Here is an 18,620-nt window from a genome sequence, read left to right as displayed (position 1 = left end):
CAGCTCTGCTAGATTTCTTTATTCCAAAATGATATATTATCAACAAGCATTGCCTCACATGCTCCAAGTCAGCATTTCTTGTACCTCAGTTGGTCAACTGCTAAAGGTTGAGGTCTCAGGTTGAGTTACAGTATGGTGATTTACATCCATTTGAATAATAGTTATGCTGATCTTTTGTTTAAAAATGATTAAATATATATCATCCAGTGGAATAGTTTATGTGTTTTTTTATTGTTTTTGTACAACAAACTAATAAATCCTCATGTATTATTATTTACCAGTACATAAATAGGTTAAAATCAGCTCCACATTTACTTGTCTTTTTATATTATGTCTTTAATTTGTGGTCTCTATTTTTATTAATTACCAGAAAATGTTTAACTTTAAAAGTTTGCACACATGTGGACATCACCCATATTTTTTATTAACTCTTAATTTATTTTTGTACATGGATTTAATTTAGCAAAGTCTAAACATTTTAGATTTCTGCAGAGACACATGTTCTGAGGCTCATGTGGAACAAATCTACTCTGAGAATGAAAAGCAGCCCCATATGGTGTCCTTACGGGCAGAACAACAGAGCTTCATAGAAAAACTAGGGTACATGCCTATCCTATCTGTCAGTGAGCAAGTAGCAGGGTACATCCTGGACAGACTAACACAGACAGACCACCAATCACACTCATAGTCACAGAATTTAGATTAACATGTCTGAAGGTACATGTCTATAGACTGTGGGAGGAAACCAGAGCAACCTGAGGAAAACATGGAGAGAACATGTAAACTCCACACAGAAAGGCCGCAGGTGGATTCAAACCAGGGACCTTCTCAGCGCTAACCAATCTCCCAACACCATGCTGCTCACCTTCAAACATGGCTGGGGCTTTTAACACTGGGACATCTGATATGCGTATATACTGTACACTGACAATTCTAGGATGTTCTTCTGCCAAAACAAATATGGCAGTGATAGGGAGCAACTTTTGCTGACAAGCCCAAATCAAAATCAGGCCATCCTCTATCACAGTTGGTGTGGTAAGTATAATCAAAATCAACAACAACATGGAAAAGCATGAAAAACGATGGTTCATATCAAATTTATTTCAAAGCTGCATTTAAAGGGTGATTTGTGTTATTATGAAAGCACCCTTGGACAAAAGCAAGGCAAAAAAGGTAATATGTTGTACTCCCAAAACCACACGACAATGGAGCATACATGCATCCTATATCTGATCATCCATGACTTGAAATGTGTTTAATCCTCTTCTAAGATAAGCCAAAATCTGCGTGTGACCTGTCACTGAGTATCTTGTTTGCCGATTATAGGTTGATAAAAATCATAGATCTTTTCCATGCCTTTTTAAAATTCAGCCTGTGGTCAACATTGGTTTGCATTAGCCATCTTAAATCATTAAAACCACAAGGATTATTGGTTGCTGTTACTATGTGTCATGAATTTGTATCTGAAAGATTAAAAATTGTTTTTTTTTCCTGCTAGTAAACTCATCTGCCTTTGGCATTATTCCAGAAACATGCATATTTTCTCTTTCATTGCCATTAATTAGTCTACACTGAAGAGACAAGAGCACTTGTGAGGGGAGGGTGAAGCAAATTAAATACTCTTATTTACCTGGTGGTCAAATGTATTCTGCAGACAAAACACTGTCAACAAAACAAGTTAAGTGGCATCCCCTCTAAAATTTACTTTAAAGGTTTATCTTTAATTACTACTTTATTCGAATGGTGCCTGCTTTCCCATGGTTATAGGGAGGTGAATAATGAAAATTAGTAAATCTAATCTAATCTAATCTAATTTCAAATCGAAGTTAATTTTGACTAGATCATATAATTCTTTTCTTTATAAGTGACCCGGCCTAATTCTTCAGTGCTTCAGAGATTCAGTGCTTGGTGGTTATGGAATAGTTCCTTTATAGCTATTTAAATAAGGCAAAATCAATGTTTTGGTTTTTGAATGATGTGGAAATGCCAAAATTGCCAAAAAGCCCCCCCCAAAAAACTCTTAAGTTGTCACTCAACTGCCAGCACTGTGCAGTGGTTGCACAGCATCCTTCCAGGTGTAAATGTACCAACACTACATGCTTCGATTCAAAATTGATTTTCCCCTTTCACCTTTCGAACCAAGCAACCCTTAACCTGGCATGTGATCATCCTTGAAGGACAGACTAGACTAGACTAGGAAATCTGAATGCAGAAAACAAAACAAAACAAAACAAAAAACTACATTTTAAATTAATTTAGTAAAAGACCTGGTATTTTGTTGCTAGTGTTATTTGTTTTCATGGAACATTTCAGAAAATTTTATTATTTCTGAAACTCTGATAATCCTCTGAACCAACCAATAAACTCATCTTTGCTTTATTAGTGCATTATTAACCCTGTATTCTGTCCTAGGAGGCATAACTGCCAGGAAGACAACAAACCTGTTTGTTTCTTTTTTGAGATTTTAACCTAATTACACAACCCAAATGAACATCAGTGAGATTTCTTCTAGAATACACAGAAAATGTACATTTACCATAGTCATGAAAATACATTTCTTCTACAGAACCTTCATGTTTCCCCTGTCGCCCACCAGACCCTACAGATGTAAAGTAGATTATATCCCTCTTCAACCTTCCTTTTCCCAGCCCCTCTTTCCACTGCAAAGAAAGAAATCATTCAGTTTCAGTTTTTTCTACAAACAACCCCCTCCCCTTCTATTCCCTCCCAACAGCAGACAGGGGCATACAGACAACCACACACTCCAGCCAAACCCTAATTGTGTGTGCATGTGTCTGCATTTTTTCCCTGACATGAAGAAGGAAACCGAGTGAGTATTTGTCCTCAGTGCTTGTGGATAGTACTCATAACCTTTTGGGTCCTTTTGCTTGACTGAAAAAGTGGAAGTGGCAGAATTTAGCTGTGAAATATTACTGGAAGTTGGTAAGTTTTTTTTTTTTTTGGCTTTTAGTTACTGTACAGTATAATAAGAAGCTGGGGCTTTCCCAATCCATTGGTAAAGAAGAAAAAACTTTATAATACTAAATATATCTAAATTTTATACACAGTTAAGTGTTATTTGGTTGCAAAAGATTACTATTGATGTGGATGGTTGGTTCAGATAAAGAGACCTGTTTCGAAACCCTGATTTTTTTTTTTATCTCAAGTGCATTTAGACATGCACATCACAGTTTGTATGAATCGTTGGATGTGCAAAAACATTGAAAAAGTATTTCTAAGTAAGTTTCCATTTTAAATCATTCCACTTTAACTGTATATAAACACTGAACTTGCAAGGCCTTTTTGTGCTTAACTAGTTCATTGCTAAGACTTAGTTGTCATAGCAACATTACAGCAGTTGAGTGTTAACAAACCTACAAAACACTTTTGCTAAAGAGGTGCACATCGTTCATGAGTACTACATTTAAAATACAACAAAAAAGCTGCATAACAGATTTCAATGGAAAATGTATCTAAACTATGCACTTAAGCAAATAATATAATTCACTAATTCACGCAATTCATTTCAGAAGTTAAACACGTGGTTAAGCCAAGAGACAGAATGTTATTTAGAAACTATTTTTGTTGCATCTCTTGCTAGTACTTTTGAATTGATTGATTTGTTTCCTTTTGCTATTTTTTGTTAATGTAATATATTTTAGTTTTAAACCATTTCTAGGGCTTTAGGGAGTTGTCATAAGCTTTTGTTAAAAATATTTTGGAACACTTTTGATTAATTGACCAATGATTAATTGACTAATACTGAAAGTGTTTGACTAATTAACTGACAACAATCAGGAGTTGCAGCTCAAATGTATACAAATAAACTCTATAGTTTCCCTTTATAAGTTTGGAAAAAACTTTTTTCAAAACAACTGTAGAATCTTTTCACAAACTTTACTGAGTATAACAAATTAATTGTGGGCAACCAATTTACAGTAGGAATAGTGTTTTGTGGTGTTTCATTTTAGCATTTTAACTGCATTAAATCTCCTTTTTCTGATGTGATCCAGTTCTGCATTCTGCAAGCGAGCTTTTGCTATTTTGAGCCAAGTAAATAAATAAATAAAGCTTATATTAACAATTCACAATGACACAACCATCAGAGTGAAGGCAAACAAGGCCACTACGTGCCACAAAGATGCTAACACAAACAGTTTTTCAACCAAACTAAAAGATTCAAGGGTGGAAACTGGGCAGAGATTTTCCAATGACGACGGCTGCTCAAGAAGAGAATGTGTGCTTCTAGTTAGCAGGGCTTTTAGAGACTGAAATAATGTCACTAAATGTCCTTTTATTGCTGCTGTGGAAAGTGAACATAGAGCCAATAAAGTTATATTTTAAGATTTCCATTTGGTTGTATTCTGTCATTAGGGCAGAGGTATTCTCATACTATGACATAAGGTTTTGATTTATTAAAGTCCAAAACAACTGTAATAGAAAAATGAAAATGCCATTCCGGAAATTGTGTTTTTTAATCTTCATTGTGGCGACCCTGAACTCACAGGATAAGCCAAAAGGATATAAATAAATAAATAAATAAAAATGGTTAGTTTCTGAAATGTGCATGCTCAAAATCATATCGTATACACAACATATGATCTATATTATATTAGTTACAAGATAGCTGAGGGAATCTAGTCCAGTTCCTGGCTGTTTGTTAATGCTCCTGAGTAACATTTATCTGTCATATTCAAAGTGACAGAATATTAAACCTCATTCATACAGTATGAGATGTTTACTGATAAAAATCCAATGCATATTCTAATAATGATGTGTTACCTCAGATGAAACTCATTAAAATGTTTTTTTTCCAGCGGGTGATATCAGCCCGTCAGTTACAATGCACATGTCACTCAAAGAAATGAGCAACCTCGTTTGCCTAATGTTGTGATGCAAGGCTCCTGGTTTGTGTGTCTGCTTGCAGTCTGCATTGGTTTGAAGGTTTCCGTTTACTACTTGTTTAACAGCTGCTGGAACATATGTGAGGTCACCATTTAAAATGACAAGAAACAGGAGGAGGGAGAGAGAGGGCAGCCAACAGTTTCTCCTTTTATGGGTTTGAGCCACTCATCTTAAAATAAATAGGCAATTTTATGGTGTTCATCCAAGAAGCAAGCATGACTGGGAACTCATCCTGTGTTTCTCAACAAAACATGGCAAAACCTGACAGGTCCAACTCACATTTTCACTTCAGCTATAAGACGCTGAAGTACTTTCAAGGCTGCTGTAAAAGAAACCAAATGTGCTCTGACAGCAAAAAATCCTGTGCAATGCCTCCAACTCACAGGCCTGATTAAGATTTTTGAATGTATTTCCAGATGGTAAGGAGAGAGTTATTGATGGTGGTCTGCAAAATGATAGATGCCACAGTTGCTGTTTTTCTGAACAAAAAACAAAGGCGGCAGAGTCACTGTACAACACAAAATATAGTGATACTATCCCACCTCATGACAAAAGGTTTGTAAAAGTAACAACTCCAATGTGAAAAGATGTTGTGTAAAACCACCAGACACCTGCAAACAATGCTGCTGACATACTACCTATGTCAACTTTCACTCTACTCATGTGTCCACTAAGCTACTGCCCAACCAAAAAGCATGAGGATTTCCCTCGTGTGTAATGACAAACCAAACAACAAACAGCATTGTTACCTCACTCGTGTTAGAAAACATGAGCACCATACGACTGAACCAATGCTAATTTTTCCAGGAACAGATTCTACTTTAACATGATAAGCACAATTTGTGTTAGAATCTGGATACTTCTGAAATTTAATAACTACTGAATTATTTCATATATATGATACTAATATATATGCAGCCTGCTTTGCTATTGTGTTTCACAGTGTTATATGGGGTGTTTGTTATGTAGTATATTAAAAATCTTTCTAAGAAATAAATATGTTAAAAACTACACACTGGTGTGAAATGCTTACTAATACAATTTGCAGTTTGACATTCAGAGTGTCAAATTTTTTAAGACTCTTTAAAGATTAAATAAGCATAACAATATATTACAAAACCAGGGCAATGTACTTCGTACGTGGATTAACATGTTAGCTGGATAATTTTGTTAACAATTTTATAGTCCCAGATCTGCTGGTTTTATGTTGATCTTGTTGTCCCAGCAACAGATCTGTTATATCAAACCTACTCAAGAGCATTATTTTCTAAGGTTAGCCAGTGTAAGGCAACTTCTCATATTTGAAAGATGTGGGATCAGGAAGTCTATCCAACTATGGATGCAATGTTCTTACCTGAGCAAACCGATGAAATCCGTAGGATGATATGTTTGTGCAGGCACACACTTTTTACACACTTGAGAGTGTAGGATACAACAATCCAAAAAAATAAAGGAATGTCTCAATTTAAATTAATTCACCTGCAATAAAGTATCTACCATTAATGTTAATATAGGGATAAGAGAAATACACAGGCATCACGCAACATTCTTGTAACTCAATGTATCTGTTTTGGGTTCTGGTCCTGTTTACATGTACTTGCTCTAAATATAATGCAGTGCTTATGCAAATCTTTCACCGTCAGATCAGTGGAGATGCTCTCCTGCAGTTTTGCATCATCTTTAAATTCCTAATAACCACTTTAAAAATACACTTTTTTGCTCCCTATCACATGCACAAACAAATACACACAAACAAACACATGTACACACTCACACACACACACACACACAAACAAACACTCACAAGCACACACTCAATCTCTTTTTATTGTTTCTTTCTCTCTCTCTCTCTCTCTGTGGTTTGTCGTTAGCACATAGCCAACAGGAAACCTGATGCTTTTGAAGAATTGACTTGCTGCATAACCTGATCCAGGATTAGAGCATTTGATCTTGCACCTGTTAAGACACGTGTGAAGAACAAAGTCCAGGTCCTTAATATGTTTACTTAATTCAAATGATATGGTAAGTGTCTTTTCACCTGTTGATAAGAGTTCACAGAAGTCGCTTACCTCCTCCTCTTTCCAGGTCACCATGTGGTGTTGTTGGATTTCCTTAATCCTGACCTGGGTATCCATGACAACCCCTGCACTCTGCCAAAGTGGAGATGGTGAATGGGGTTCAGGGTTTGATATTTTCTCACCGATAATGGCCAACAATGACACAGTGATGCAGGCCATTGGTGATGCACCTGAAAGGATGGAAAACAACCATGAATGGATCACATCAGCAGTGTTTTCACCATCACCCTCATCGGTGCTACACTATGAACCCCAATCAGACAAGTGCTCTGTCCACTTCAGCACTAACACTGCCTTTGCTCGAAGGCTGAAGGCCCAGAAAGAGGAGCTGACCTATCTGCAGGCCATCCAAACTGGAAACAAGGCAGTGATGGAGAATTTGGTGCAGTTTGTTGGGGCAGAGTTGGGGGATCAGACCTATAAAGATGTGATTAAGGAAAATATTATTGGTATTCAAGATGATCACAAGAGCTGCCATGAGTTGGTAGAAAAAGCTGAAGAAGATCTGGAAAAGCAGCTGGAGGGAGATGTGTCAGATGCCCTTGGTGGGATGCAGAAGTGAGTATTTTTTTCGAGAAATTTACATGCATTTGTTTATTGTTAAAATGTTAAGATGTTGAAGAATAAAAGGTAGAGAGATCCGCTGAAAAAGATCCACTCTTGTTGCAGAACAAAACAAAATAACAGTGATAGTGGTGGTTGATGGCTGCGGTTTCAACTTGTATTTAAAAATTTACACACCAATAGGAGATTTTGCACATTTGTGATTCTAATCTCATGATGCGAGAAGTTGTGTCTGCTTGGAGTCTAGACTGGTTTCAATATTTTACATCTTGAAACTAGTTTTTTCACAGCTACTGTGGTTACTAAAGTAACTATTCATCCGATATGCAGCTTAATGCCTTTTGACCAAGGCTGAGGTAGACAAATTCATTTGCAGATACTGTTCTTGTCTAATTTTTACACAATGCAGTAAATTTGTTTTTAAAATTACCTTGTACCATTAACCAGCTTTAACAGCAAATATATGTATTACGCTATTTGAAATGTACTTCAGCTCTAATTTCACTTGCTCAATCTTTCTCTCCACATCTGCCCCTGTTGATTTCCTTATGTGTGTCGTGGTTTCTCCTTCCCTTAACTCTACCTGGTGACCTGGACTGTTCGTCTTCCGGAGCAGAATCAAAAAAGAGTCCTTGGCCTTTGAAGACATGCTTCGTGCTGCTGCAAACATAGCCAACAGGCTGGAAAGGTCATCACAGGCCCTGCATGCTTCCTTCACAAAGCAGCTGAAAGACATTGTTAAATTGCATCACTAAGGAAGTGCCTAAACTAAAGTTCATCCTTCATTCATCCTGTAACACGTGACTGATGTTTAATGTCTTTGGTGAGAGCAAGGGAAGTTTTGTAATTAAATATTTTTATATCTTATCAAAGAAGAAGGAGAGCCAACAGTAAGGCTGATAATTTCATATTGTACAGATGATAAGAGGAAAGTGAAAACAAAAAAAACATTGTGTTTCAAAATAACATGTTTGACTTTTACAAAAGTTATAACCATTAACCCATAAAATAATATTTTTCATTCAGGCTCTATGTGTGGAATTTAGTGAGGTCAAACATGGCAACAGTATGTGGTTCAGGTTTGAGCCAAGTTGAGTGTTTATGAATCCAAAACGATCGGTCTTCAGAGACTAAGCATAATGAATCTGTTAGTCTTCTCCATCTGGTTCTAGGGTGAGGATGGGAGCTAGTATGTTTCAATGGGGACTTTGTTTTTGCAGCAGAAAAAGGAGAAGACTGCAACTGAGGCAGCTTTGTTATAAAGGCAGAATGAAAACAATACAGTAACCTTTTGATGGTTTACTAGATTTTGTATAAATAGAAAATCCATGTCATTAGGAAGAAATAAGCAGAGACACACAAACGTGGCAATAGTCATAAGACACAGAAATCATTTACGTGTGTATTGTTTAAAATACTTTAAACATTATGTGTTTGTGATTTAAACATGAGAGAAAAAGTTTAGTTTTGTGTCCAGGTCCCCTGTTCATTCCTCTTCTGTCTTTACCCCACCGGGACTCATAAGACAGAAATGCTTTAAAACTTGAAATCATAAATTAATATTTATAAGGAAGTAAATAGCAAGAAACAACAAACTTTTTTTTTCAAAGCTTAATATTATCTGTTGCCATGTTTTATAGCTTCTACTGTCTTATTATTGTATGGAAAACTAAAACTTCCCTAATCATATTCATTCACCCGTCTACCTGTTTTCAATACAAAAATCATGCTGACGTCTGGTGAGCTCCATCTGCTTTTATAATGATCAAGTTTTAATTACATTTTAAATTAAATAAACAGGCATTCTGTACCGTTTTTTTTTTTTACCGTACTGTACGCAGACAGTGTCTAACGTGAAACTGCTCCATTTTCTATCTTACAACTTTTCTAGTATATCTGTTGTTTCTAAGCATGTAATCAGATGTGTTCTGCCTGCTCGGTTGGATGATGCCGTAAAGGGGCGAAATTGTTTGGATCATATACTTTACAGCATTTTCGTGATTTCAATCCTTGAGACAGTAATATGAACTGGTACTTAAGTCTGTAAATAAATCAGAGGCAGGCTACAGTTCTTCATGATTCAGCACCAGTGATGGATAGCTCTCCTCAAACTTAAGGTTCAGTACTCGCTCTCATTTAGTCTGAGCGGGGATGAAATGAGCGCGATCGATCGATGCGGGGCTTTAGGGAAAAGACGGCGAAGTTACTCAGTCGCACTCTGGCCCCGCCCACAAATATAAAAGCAGCCGTAGTAGCGGGGAACTTGTGCTGATATGGCTCCCAGCTGTGAAGATGACACATTTTGCTCACGCGTCACGGCTTCAAGATAACGTTTTCACAGCGGACGGAAGCACCTCCGTGGTCCTCCAAGCGGGACTGCTCTTTACTAGCCGAGGACAAAATGGGACACAACCACCTGTTCTGTGTAAGGTCGGCTATTCTCTGCTGCTTCCTCTCGAGTCAGTCAGGTAAGTAGTTTTGCTTTAAGTTAGCTATTTTCTCCTGCCCCCGATATGTCTCCCACAGACAGAAAAGTGCTTTAACGTGTCACCGCCGTAGTGTCAACGCGAGTAACTTGGCAAAGAAAAAGATGTCGAGTTTAAAATTCAGAAGCCCGAGAGCTGCTCCACATTTGGGAAGCTTAGAAAGTCATGAAACTCCAAATGAAATGGTAATTAGGCGTAAAAGTAAATCAATGTAACCCACCTTTCCGTCCCCTCACCTGCTCGCTCGCGCTCCCCCACAATCCCTTGCTCGCCTCGTTAAAGGTCCGAATTTTGTGAACTAAATTAGAAGTAAGAGAGAGCGGTTAGAAAAGATGTTACTCAAAAGAGCAAAGATATTTCGGGCGGTGTATAAGACGATACCTAATTTTAGTTTGACTTTAATCCATCAAACACTGGAAGTCGATTCAGCAGCTTTTTCGCACAAGTTGTTTTCTTGCAGTGCAAGCACGATTTGAGAGCACAGTGCTGGCTCAGAGGTGGAAGATGGCATATATCTTCCTGTGACTTACCGTACGCGAGAGAGAGGGTTTTTAAGCTGGTGTCCGTCTGTCCCTACACGCTTTACCAGTCAGACATGCTGGTCTTGTGCCAGTTCACTCCTCCCTGTGACGGTGACAGAATTCAGCTTTTCCATTTGAGGCTGGCGATTCCCAGGTCATTGTTGTCACACCTCTGGCCTGAGAAGCTGCTGACTCGATCATCCAAACCGGTCAGTGTTTCGTACACCTCACCAAGGGTCTTGTCCACAGTCCAACAGGGTGGTCGATGTTGAAGGTGTCATCTTATTTCATGTCCCCACTGGCAGGAAGCTTTGATCCAGGGCACCCATGAGCCCCACATCTGGTACTTCCCAGATAAATGCACACACTTGTTTGTTTCCTAGATTGAAAGTAGTTCATGTTGCCAGTAAATGTAAAAGTGTATGTTGCATGGGAAAATCCACACACCATTTAAAGTGTCTAATGACTATTTTCTACCAACTTATACAATAACACATTTTTGTACGCCACAGGCTTCAGGTAAATCAGAGACTTTTTGGTTTCTGCATATGCTTCAGCCTTTCTGTGTGAAAGCCCCTTAAGCCAAGCAATTACCATGGGCAATAAATCATTTAAACACATTTGCATGAATGTCTCAGCTTAGCAATGTGTAACACTTAAGCACCTCACCTGGCTGTCTTCCAAAAGGATTTCAAAGACTCGTCGATGTCAGAACTAAAGCTCACATGTGGACAGGCAATGATGGGGCCTTGGCAAAGCAGTTAACTGCTGCCAGAACCCAGTGGTCCAAGGTCTCGTTTTGGGAGCCTTGATGGTAGCACACTGCATTAGTTTGTGTCATTTCATGAGACCGTCAAACTCAGCCCCATAGAAATGGGAGAGGTAATGTGTGTAAGGCCTGTGGCATTTAAAGAATTTTTTAAATTATTGCTTTTAAGTTTTGATGTGATTAGTAATTATAGATAGATTTTTTTTTTTTTTGTTTAAAGTGATTTAAACAGAATAAACAAATAGTATTGTGGTATTGATTGTGGTATTCTTCTACATTTACATAGAGGCCAGGCCAGCTGTTACCAGTCTTTACACAAAGCTAATTTAAACTGAATATTCAAAACTGCTGAACTACTCCAATATTGTTAATGCAGCAGAATTAATAAATTAATTATTCAGGTCCACACACGGTATAATGTATAGACCAAATCCTGACTGACCAATCAGCTCATATTAGTGCATCACTGATACAATATCATTAGATGTGTATAGTCTGCATCTTGGTCACAAATCAGAAAAGTAAGTTGAAGGGATCCTTATCAAAAGGAAATGTAAAAATGTTGTGTTGAAAAATACATTAGTGATTTAGCATCAGATTTTTTTACTAGTCTGAGATATTGGTGCTAAAACATTCACTCTCTGCTTTGAGTTAGAACTGTCAGTTAATTGTTTTATGCGTCAGTTGTAACTCTGAGTGACAGACAGTGTAACAATAAACACCGTCTACTACTGAGAAATGATCTCGCCTCCACTTAAAACTAGCAAGTAATGATGTGTGTAATCGACTCTGACTACACTGATGAAGGTGGAAGCGGCAATCCATAAAGGATGGGATTCCTGATTATGTCCATGCTATTTATTCTGCTGAAAAATAATACAATGATTCGGTTTGAGTTGTACTCAAATCTGTCTAAACTGCACATTCAAAATTAATTTGATGGAGCCACCTCACAGTGAAACCACACATAAGTAATAATACAACTAAGGAGAAAAAGAGAGAGATATTACGGCTGAAATGGTTTTGCTGCTGAAGGAGGAGAGATACTTCTCCAGCCTCCGTCAGCTCACCTTTAGGGATGTTAGCAAGCAACCCACATGGGAAGTTCAGATCAAGAGATCAAAAGATTTGCTAAGATGTGGAAAAGTCGATAAGACTTTACAAAGAAAAGCCTTAGATGTTTACAGTCGGATTGTGTGTACTCCACCTTCCTCCTCAACCCCTCAATATCATACCAGAGCGATTTACTGATATTTGCTAAGTGAAGATTTAGGGAGACACAAATGAGAGGACATGGATATGATCCCTATGTTCTGTGCCATTTCCTTACATCTGTTCTTTATGGCTTCATTGCTACACCCTCTACATTAACATTAACTGTTGTATGAAGATATCAAAGGGACATTTGCAGTAACAAACTCTAATTTTGTTTTAACTGTGTCATGTCAGCTTAATCTAATGTACAAACTCTATACTGCCTTGCCAAGAGACCTCTTAACTATATGTATAATGCACAGCAAGGGGAGTGAAATAATCACATTTAAAACATTTTTTTGGATTAAAAAAAATCATGTGTTTGTAGGTCTTTGTTATGACAAGACCCACTCCCACGCTGAGGATGAGCTCTTCAAAAAGCTGTTCATTGGTTACAACAAGTGGTCGCGACCTGTGCCAAACATCTCTGATGTGGTTATTGTCAAGTTTGGACTGTCCATAGCACAGCTCATTGATGTGGTGAGTCCATGCATGCACTGTTTATTACATGTGTGTTCAATTTATTTACAAGGTTAGTTCATCTCTGTCACTTTTCTTTCAGAGTTTATTTCATTTGAAAAACCACTTTATGCATTTTTAGGTGCAATGACCTATTCCTAGAGATTCACTACTTAGTGAAACCAGGAGGCACTGTAAATGTAAGTTTGTTTTTCCAACTGTATGTTTAGGCATTTTTACATACAGTCCAGTAAAAATAACTAAGTTTGAAAAACTAGATTATGTAGCCTTTGCCTCGTCACAGCATCATCATCACAGAACACATCCATGAAGTTATTGAAGCTGGGGCAAGTTATAAGTATTTGGGGTTTGCTTTGACAAAGCTCCAGGTGCCTCTCACATTCACAGTATTCTTCTGGCCTAGGCCCAGATTTGACAGCCTTTAAATCTGACTATCTCTCTCTCACTGTGTGTCTGTTAGGATGAGAAGAACCAAATGATGACAACTAATGTTTGGCTTAAACAGGTTAGAAAAAACTGCACAAGTATTGATTTATTATTAAGTTTTGTCTCACGTGGCTAAATGATATAAAATGTTAAAAATCTGATATTTGACAAACTTTGTGAGGAACTGATTGACGTAAATCACAATTAAATAAATGATCACAGCTCCCAAAACATCAGTGGCTTTTGTGTCTCACAGGAGTGGAATGACTACAAGCTTCGCTGGAGACCGTCTGACTATGACAATGTGACATCCATCAGAGTGCCATCAGAGCTCATATGGGTACCAGACATTGTCCTCTATAACAAGTGAGTGAGCGATGTGACAGGCATATACCAGTTACATTATTAATCATAGCAATTATTGTTCAATCTGCTCATTACTTTCCTGATTCATTTAAACCAGTCAGGCCAGGGTTCAGCATGGCAAAAAATTGTACGCTGGCCATGGTGGTGTCAAAGGTGTCATAACTTGCAGTACATTGCAGCCGGCAGCATATGGAGCTTCGCTGCTCAGAAGCAAATGCTACACCAGATTGTTTGGACGTTGTGGCTGCATGGTGTTTAAATGATTCTATTACCAAATAGTGAAATAGTGAAGTTTCTCAGAGTTTAAGCAGCAGCCTTAATCAAATTGCTTGTTTTACCAGACCAACATTCCATCTCTCCAAGCCATTCAGGTAATTTAGTAAAGAAAACCAGTAACAAGTACTGTTCATTTGACCAATCACGCTGTGCCCAGCCCTACAGGTATTTTAGTCTTTTGAAATTAAAGTATGAAGCAATAGGAAGCAAAAAATAAACAAATAACAGTCAAGCAAAAGTATTTCACCATTGGAACATATATTGCAACAAAATATATATTTTAAAAGACAGTTACATACTGTAACACTCTAAAAAACATGAAACAGTGGATGATTGGAAGTGTGTTCTAGACAAACTAATGAGAAAAATCCATCAGCCAAACACACTGCACAGTTATGTACTGGTTCAAAAAGATGCCCTTTGACTGGACGATATCTGGTATGAGAATGGCGCCATCTTGTGGTTTGTCATATGTTTGGATTTCTGTTTATTCACCTCGACTTGTTGGTCTTATTTGTTTTGTTTTTTTTGCACATTTTGTTGTATGTTGGTGGAGTTTCTGTATTAGAAAATATTGAATTCATATTTATGTGCACCTTTTTTTTGTAGAAATATCCACCATACTCTTTGTTTTTTTTCTGAAACCTCTTCTCTCTCCTGAATTTACCACCTGGAGATTAAATGGAGAAGGTTGATGATGGAGTTCTGCTCCACTGAACCTGTGTAATCAGTCTGTAAGTGAAATTAAAAAGGTCTGAGTCTGATGAAATGATAAGGACTCATCATTATGTCTTCAGCAGAAGCTGTTATCACCATTAAAAGCGATGAATAGAAGGAAGATTATTATTATTAGGAAATCACTTTTTCACTGCATGGTTTCTAAAATGGAAAAAATACATCTTTTTTTAATTAAAAGTGTTAATAGAACTTGCCAGAAAATTATAGCTCATCTGTTATTTCAGACTTTATGTTCACATTTCTAAAACTATAACTAAGTCTCTGTCATGTCGCCATCACTCAGTGACGATTTCTGTGTCCCCCAGTGCTGATGGTGAATTTGCTGTGACTCACATGACCAAAGCTCACCTCTTTCACAATGGTAAAATTCGCTGGGTCCCTCCTGCCATTTACAAGAGCTCCTGCAGCATCGACGTCACCTTCTTCCCCTTTGATCAACAAAACTGCAAAATGAAGTTTGGCTCTTGGACCTATGATAAGGCCAAGATTGACCTGGAGCGAATTGAAAACACTGTGGATCTCAACAACTACTGGGAGAGTGGTGAATGGGCCATCGTCAATGCTGTGGGAACATATAATACAAAGAAATATGACTGCTGCCATGAGATCTACCCAGACATCACCTACTTCTTTATCATCCGAAGGCTCCCCCTGTTTTACACCATCAACCTCATTATCCCCTGTTTGCTGATCTCTTGTCTCACTGTCTTGGTTTTCTACCTGCCCTCAGACTGTGGAGAGAAGATCACCCTGTGCATCTCTGTGCTGTTGTCCCTTACGGTCTTCCTTCTCCTCATCACAGAGATCATACCATCCACGTCCCTGGTCATCCCGCTCATCGGCGAGTACCTCCTCTTCACTATGATTTTCGTCACCTTGTCTATTGTTATCACTGTCTTTGTTCTCAATGTCCATCATCGCTCTCCTAGCACACATAAGATGCCCCGCTGGGTCCACTCCGTCTTCATGGACCTAATTCCACGCTGGCTCTTCATGCGACGGCCTTCGCCAGATGGCCGACGTCGCAGGCTTTTGCTGCTCCGGCAGGGGCATGGCCGGGTAGCTGGGTACAAATCTGGCAACTGCCTCAGTACCTCGGCTAACTGGTTGGGAGACGCCACCATGTTGGAGGACCCTGAGAGAAGTTGTTATGAGGATTTGGAATTGGGAACGCTGACATCATATTTCTCCTTCCGTCCTCCTTCACCCAGACCTCCAGGGTCAACTCCCCCACCGCAGCAGAAAAACCCACAGAACAGCCTGAATCGACAAGAGGTGACTGGAGCAATGAATAGACATTTAACAGGAGCCAGAGTCAATACTACTCAGCAGCCATCTAAAGTTGAAAATACTCTATCAGACTCAACATTCCTGCTTTCACCAAGTGTTATACGCGCATTAGAAGGAGTGCACTACATTGCAGATCACCTGAGGGCTGAGGATGCTGATTTCAGTGTGAGTATCAAATAGAATGACAGTCAAACCCAAAGCACTTGCTCTTTGCATTACTGTTGGTTGAAGGTTCATGATTTACTTTATCCGTCTCACGTCTCCATCTTTTTTATTAAATTAGATTTTATAGATTTGGGGGGGGGGGGTGGGTATTAGAGGCTTTCCCAATCAAGTTTTAAATATACAGTAAAACACTCAACTCATTGTGAGAGAATAGTTGTTGCTATTTTAAACTGTTGTTCTTTCTACACAGGTGAAAGAGGATTGGAAATATGTTGCTATGGTGATTGATCGTATCTTCCTATGGATGTTCATAATTGTGTGCCTGCTTGGGACTATTGGCCTCTTTCTGCCCCCCTGGCTAGCTGGCATGATCTAGCACATGTGAAGAACTGTGTCAGACTGAGACATAATAGTCTCCATTTACGCGATGTTTCACTTTTATAATGTAGCTGTACTTCAAGTTTGTGTAACATCGTACTGCTGCCCATGTGGCCTCACATGGCTTTGTTTACACACCATCAAACCAAAATACTTTTTAGGATCATTTTCCCTAATGAGGAAAAACCAAAAGTGTTTATCTGTAGCAGTCTCATCTTAAGGACTCAAACTGCAAACTACTGAATGTTAACTTGCCGATGTTTAACAGTAGCCATGTTGTAGGTATATGAACATGCCAGTGTTTCGTATGTTATTTCTTTAGCATGTTAGTGCAACATGCTAACCCACATTAGTTAATGACGACATGGATCCAGCATCCGTGTTAATGGACTAAATACTTCTCCTGTGTATTGGTATTCCTGTGTGATGTAGTGTTAATGACCTTTATGAAAAGCCTTCGATTTTCCAAGTAACTTTCCAAACCCCGGTCATCAGCAGAAACAGTGTATAAAATGATGTTGATGTTGACCTGAATTAATTTATTGAAATGTTAACTGAGGTAACAGTATAGTAAAATTATAAGCCATGCAATACTGGCTTTATGTCACATTAAGATGCCCTTTAATTGCCCAGTAATGGCACATTACTCTGGACACGAACTGGGGGAACACGAATTATGCTAATTTGAAAAGAATTACATTTTCATAGCATTTTCTTTCTGGCCTTGTTACAACAAATACATTTATTTTTGAATGACCATAAGCTATATAATAAATTCAATGATGAAAAGTGTTAAAGCATGTCTACGTGAGGTTTATTAACTGCTGTAAGGGAGAGACTGTCATTCCTGCAGCTGCCTCCCATATTCGTCTGCTAAATATAAGAGGCATTTCATAGGAAATAGATTAGGATTGTAGGTGCACATAGATACTTTTCTCTAATGTGTCACTTACTTATGCAGTGTACATTGAAACATGTAAACACAGAAAACTCTGCTGTTAAACTTCGGCAGATTGCACAATTAAAGCAAAACCTGTACAATATGCAATTCAACATTTATAGTACTTCAAGACTGCTTCAGGTGATTCAGCTATGTGGTCATTTCAAAATATTTTTATGTAGTACAGTACATGGTGCCTAACATCTATATAACAGATAAATGTAGGGTAACTGTTTAAGTGATGTTTATTTCTTTTTCTTTTCCTTTCGGCTGTTCCCTTTCAGGGGTCGCCACAGCTCTTCTTATTCTGCATTTTTATTTTCTTTCAAGCTGTATTTCAGTATGTGACTTTTTTTGAAAAATAGTTCGACCTGATCGAAATATATACAAAAAGAGTATCATTACGACTTAATATAAGCGGTTTGTGCTTACGTTACCCAATCACAAACGTCATGGTGAGGAAGCATCTAAAACTTCAATACCAAGAAACAGTGAACAAAATTTGATTCAAATATATGTCAACGGACATTTATGTACAGTAGTGTTACTTTTTTATATCAATTGATTTATTTGTCAGAATGTCATATTTTATGATCATGATGATGGACATAATACTCTTTCAAGCTGAACAGATGACCAGAAACATGGCTGACAATCCAATCTTCAAACCATTGTAGTCTTCATCATAGTTTTTATAGTATGTTGGCAGTTTTAACATCCACCATAGTGAGAGTGCGCACAGACCTAAACACCTGAATCGCTGATTAACCTTTTCAATTTGCCATTTTTACATTCAACATGTTACTAATGACACTACTACATGAATAATTTTCTCTGCTGTAAAACCTATTATTTGTCATAAAAACACATTGTATATTTACAAGCAAAATTGCATTTGTAAGCACATAATTAAGTCAATAACTGACGAATCAATCATAGGCCATCATAGAAATCATCCATTTCAAAATACACACACCTTGAAAA

The 18,620-nt window shown here is 37.9% G+C and overlaps 2 protein-coding genes and 1 long non-coding RNA gene across 5 annotated transcripts; 2 read left to right on the top strand and 1 right to left on the bottom strand.

Annotated features, from left to right (window-relative positions):
- The first annotated feature begins 284 nt into the window (after positions 1 to 284).
- si:ch211-142k18.1 (uncharacterized) lies at positions 285 to 9,411 on the top strand. Of its 2 annotated transcripts, none has more exons than XM_067482094.1 (3): positions 285 to 2,943; positions 6,991 to 7,541; positions 8,164 to 9,411. In XM_067482094.1, exons 2-3 carry the CDS (start codon positions 6,997 to 6,999, stop codon positions 8,300 to 8,302), a joined length of 684 nt encoding a protein of 227 aa, XP_067338195.1. In that variant the 5' UTR covers positions 285 to 2,943; positions 6,991 to 6,996; the 3' UTR covers positions 8,303 to 9,411. The 2 variants fall into 2 exon arrangements, with proteins under 2 accessions (XP_067338195.1, XP_067338194.1); XM_067482093.1 differs by lacking the exon at positions 285 to 2,943 and adding an exon at positions 6,777 to 6,893 and having other exon boundaries at positions 8,164 to 9,379.
- Positions 6,733 to 10,591, bottom strand: LOC137102499 (uncharacterized). The gene is made up of 5 exons (XR_010911236.1): positions 10,415 to 10,591; positions 10,254 to 10,331; positions 8,131 to 8,272; positions 6,975 to 7,153; positions 6,733 to 6,861 (listed from the first exon to the last, which is right to left on the bottom strand). It is a non-coding gene; the product is annotated as an uncharacterized lncRNA (long non-coding RNA).
- On the top strand, positions 9,802 to 18,619 carry chrna2b (cholinergic receptor, nicotinic, alpha 2b (neuronal)). Of its 2 annotated transcripts, none has more exons than XM_067482091.1 (6): positions 9,802 to 10,015; positions 12,906 to 13,057; positions 13,518 to 13,562; positions 13,740 to 13,849; positions 15,169 to 16,318; positions 16,569 to 18,619. In XM_067482091.1, exons 1-6 carry the CDS (start codon positions 9,949 to 9,951, stop codon positions 16,692 to 16,694), a joined length of 1,650 nt encoding a protein of 549 aa, XP_067338192.1. In that variant the 5' UTR covers positions 9,802 to 9,948; the 3' UTR covers positions 16,695 to 18,619. The 2 variants fall into 2 exon arrangements, with proteins under 2 accessions (XP_067338192.1, XP_067338193.1); XM_067482092.1 differs by lacking the exon at positions 9,802 to 10,015 and adding an exon at positions 13,179 to 13,236 and having other exon boundaries at positions 12,955 to 13,057.
- Position 18,620: the final 1 nt, after the last annotated feature.

The sequence above is a fragment of the Channa argus genome, chromosome 17 (assembly GCF_033026475.1).
Source record: "Channa argus isolate prfri chromosome 17, Channa argus male v1.0, whole genome shotgun sequence".
In the NCBI taxonomy this organism is placed as follows: Eukaryota; Metazoa; Chordata; class Actinopteri; order Anabantiformes; family Channidae; genus Channa; species Channa argus.
This window is presented reverse-complemented; position numbering and strand designations above follow the sequence as displayed.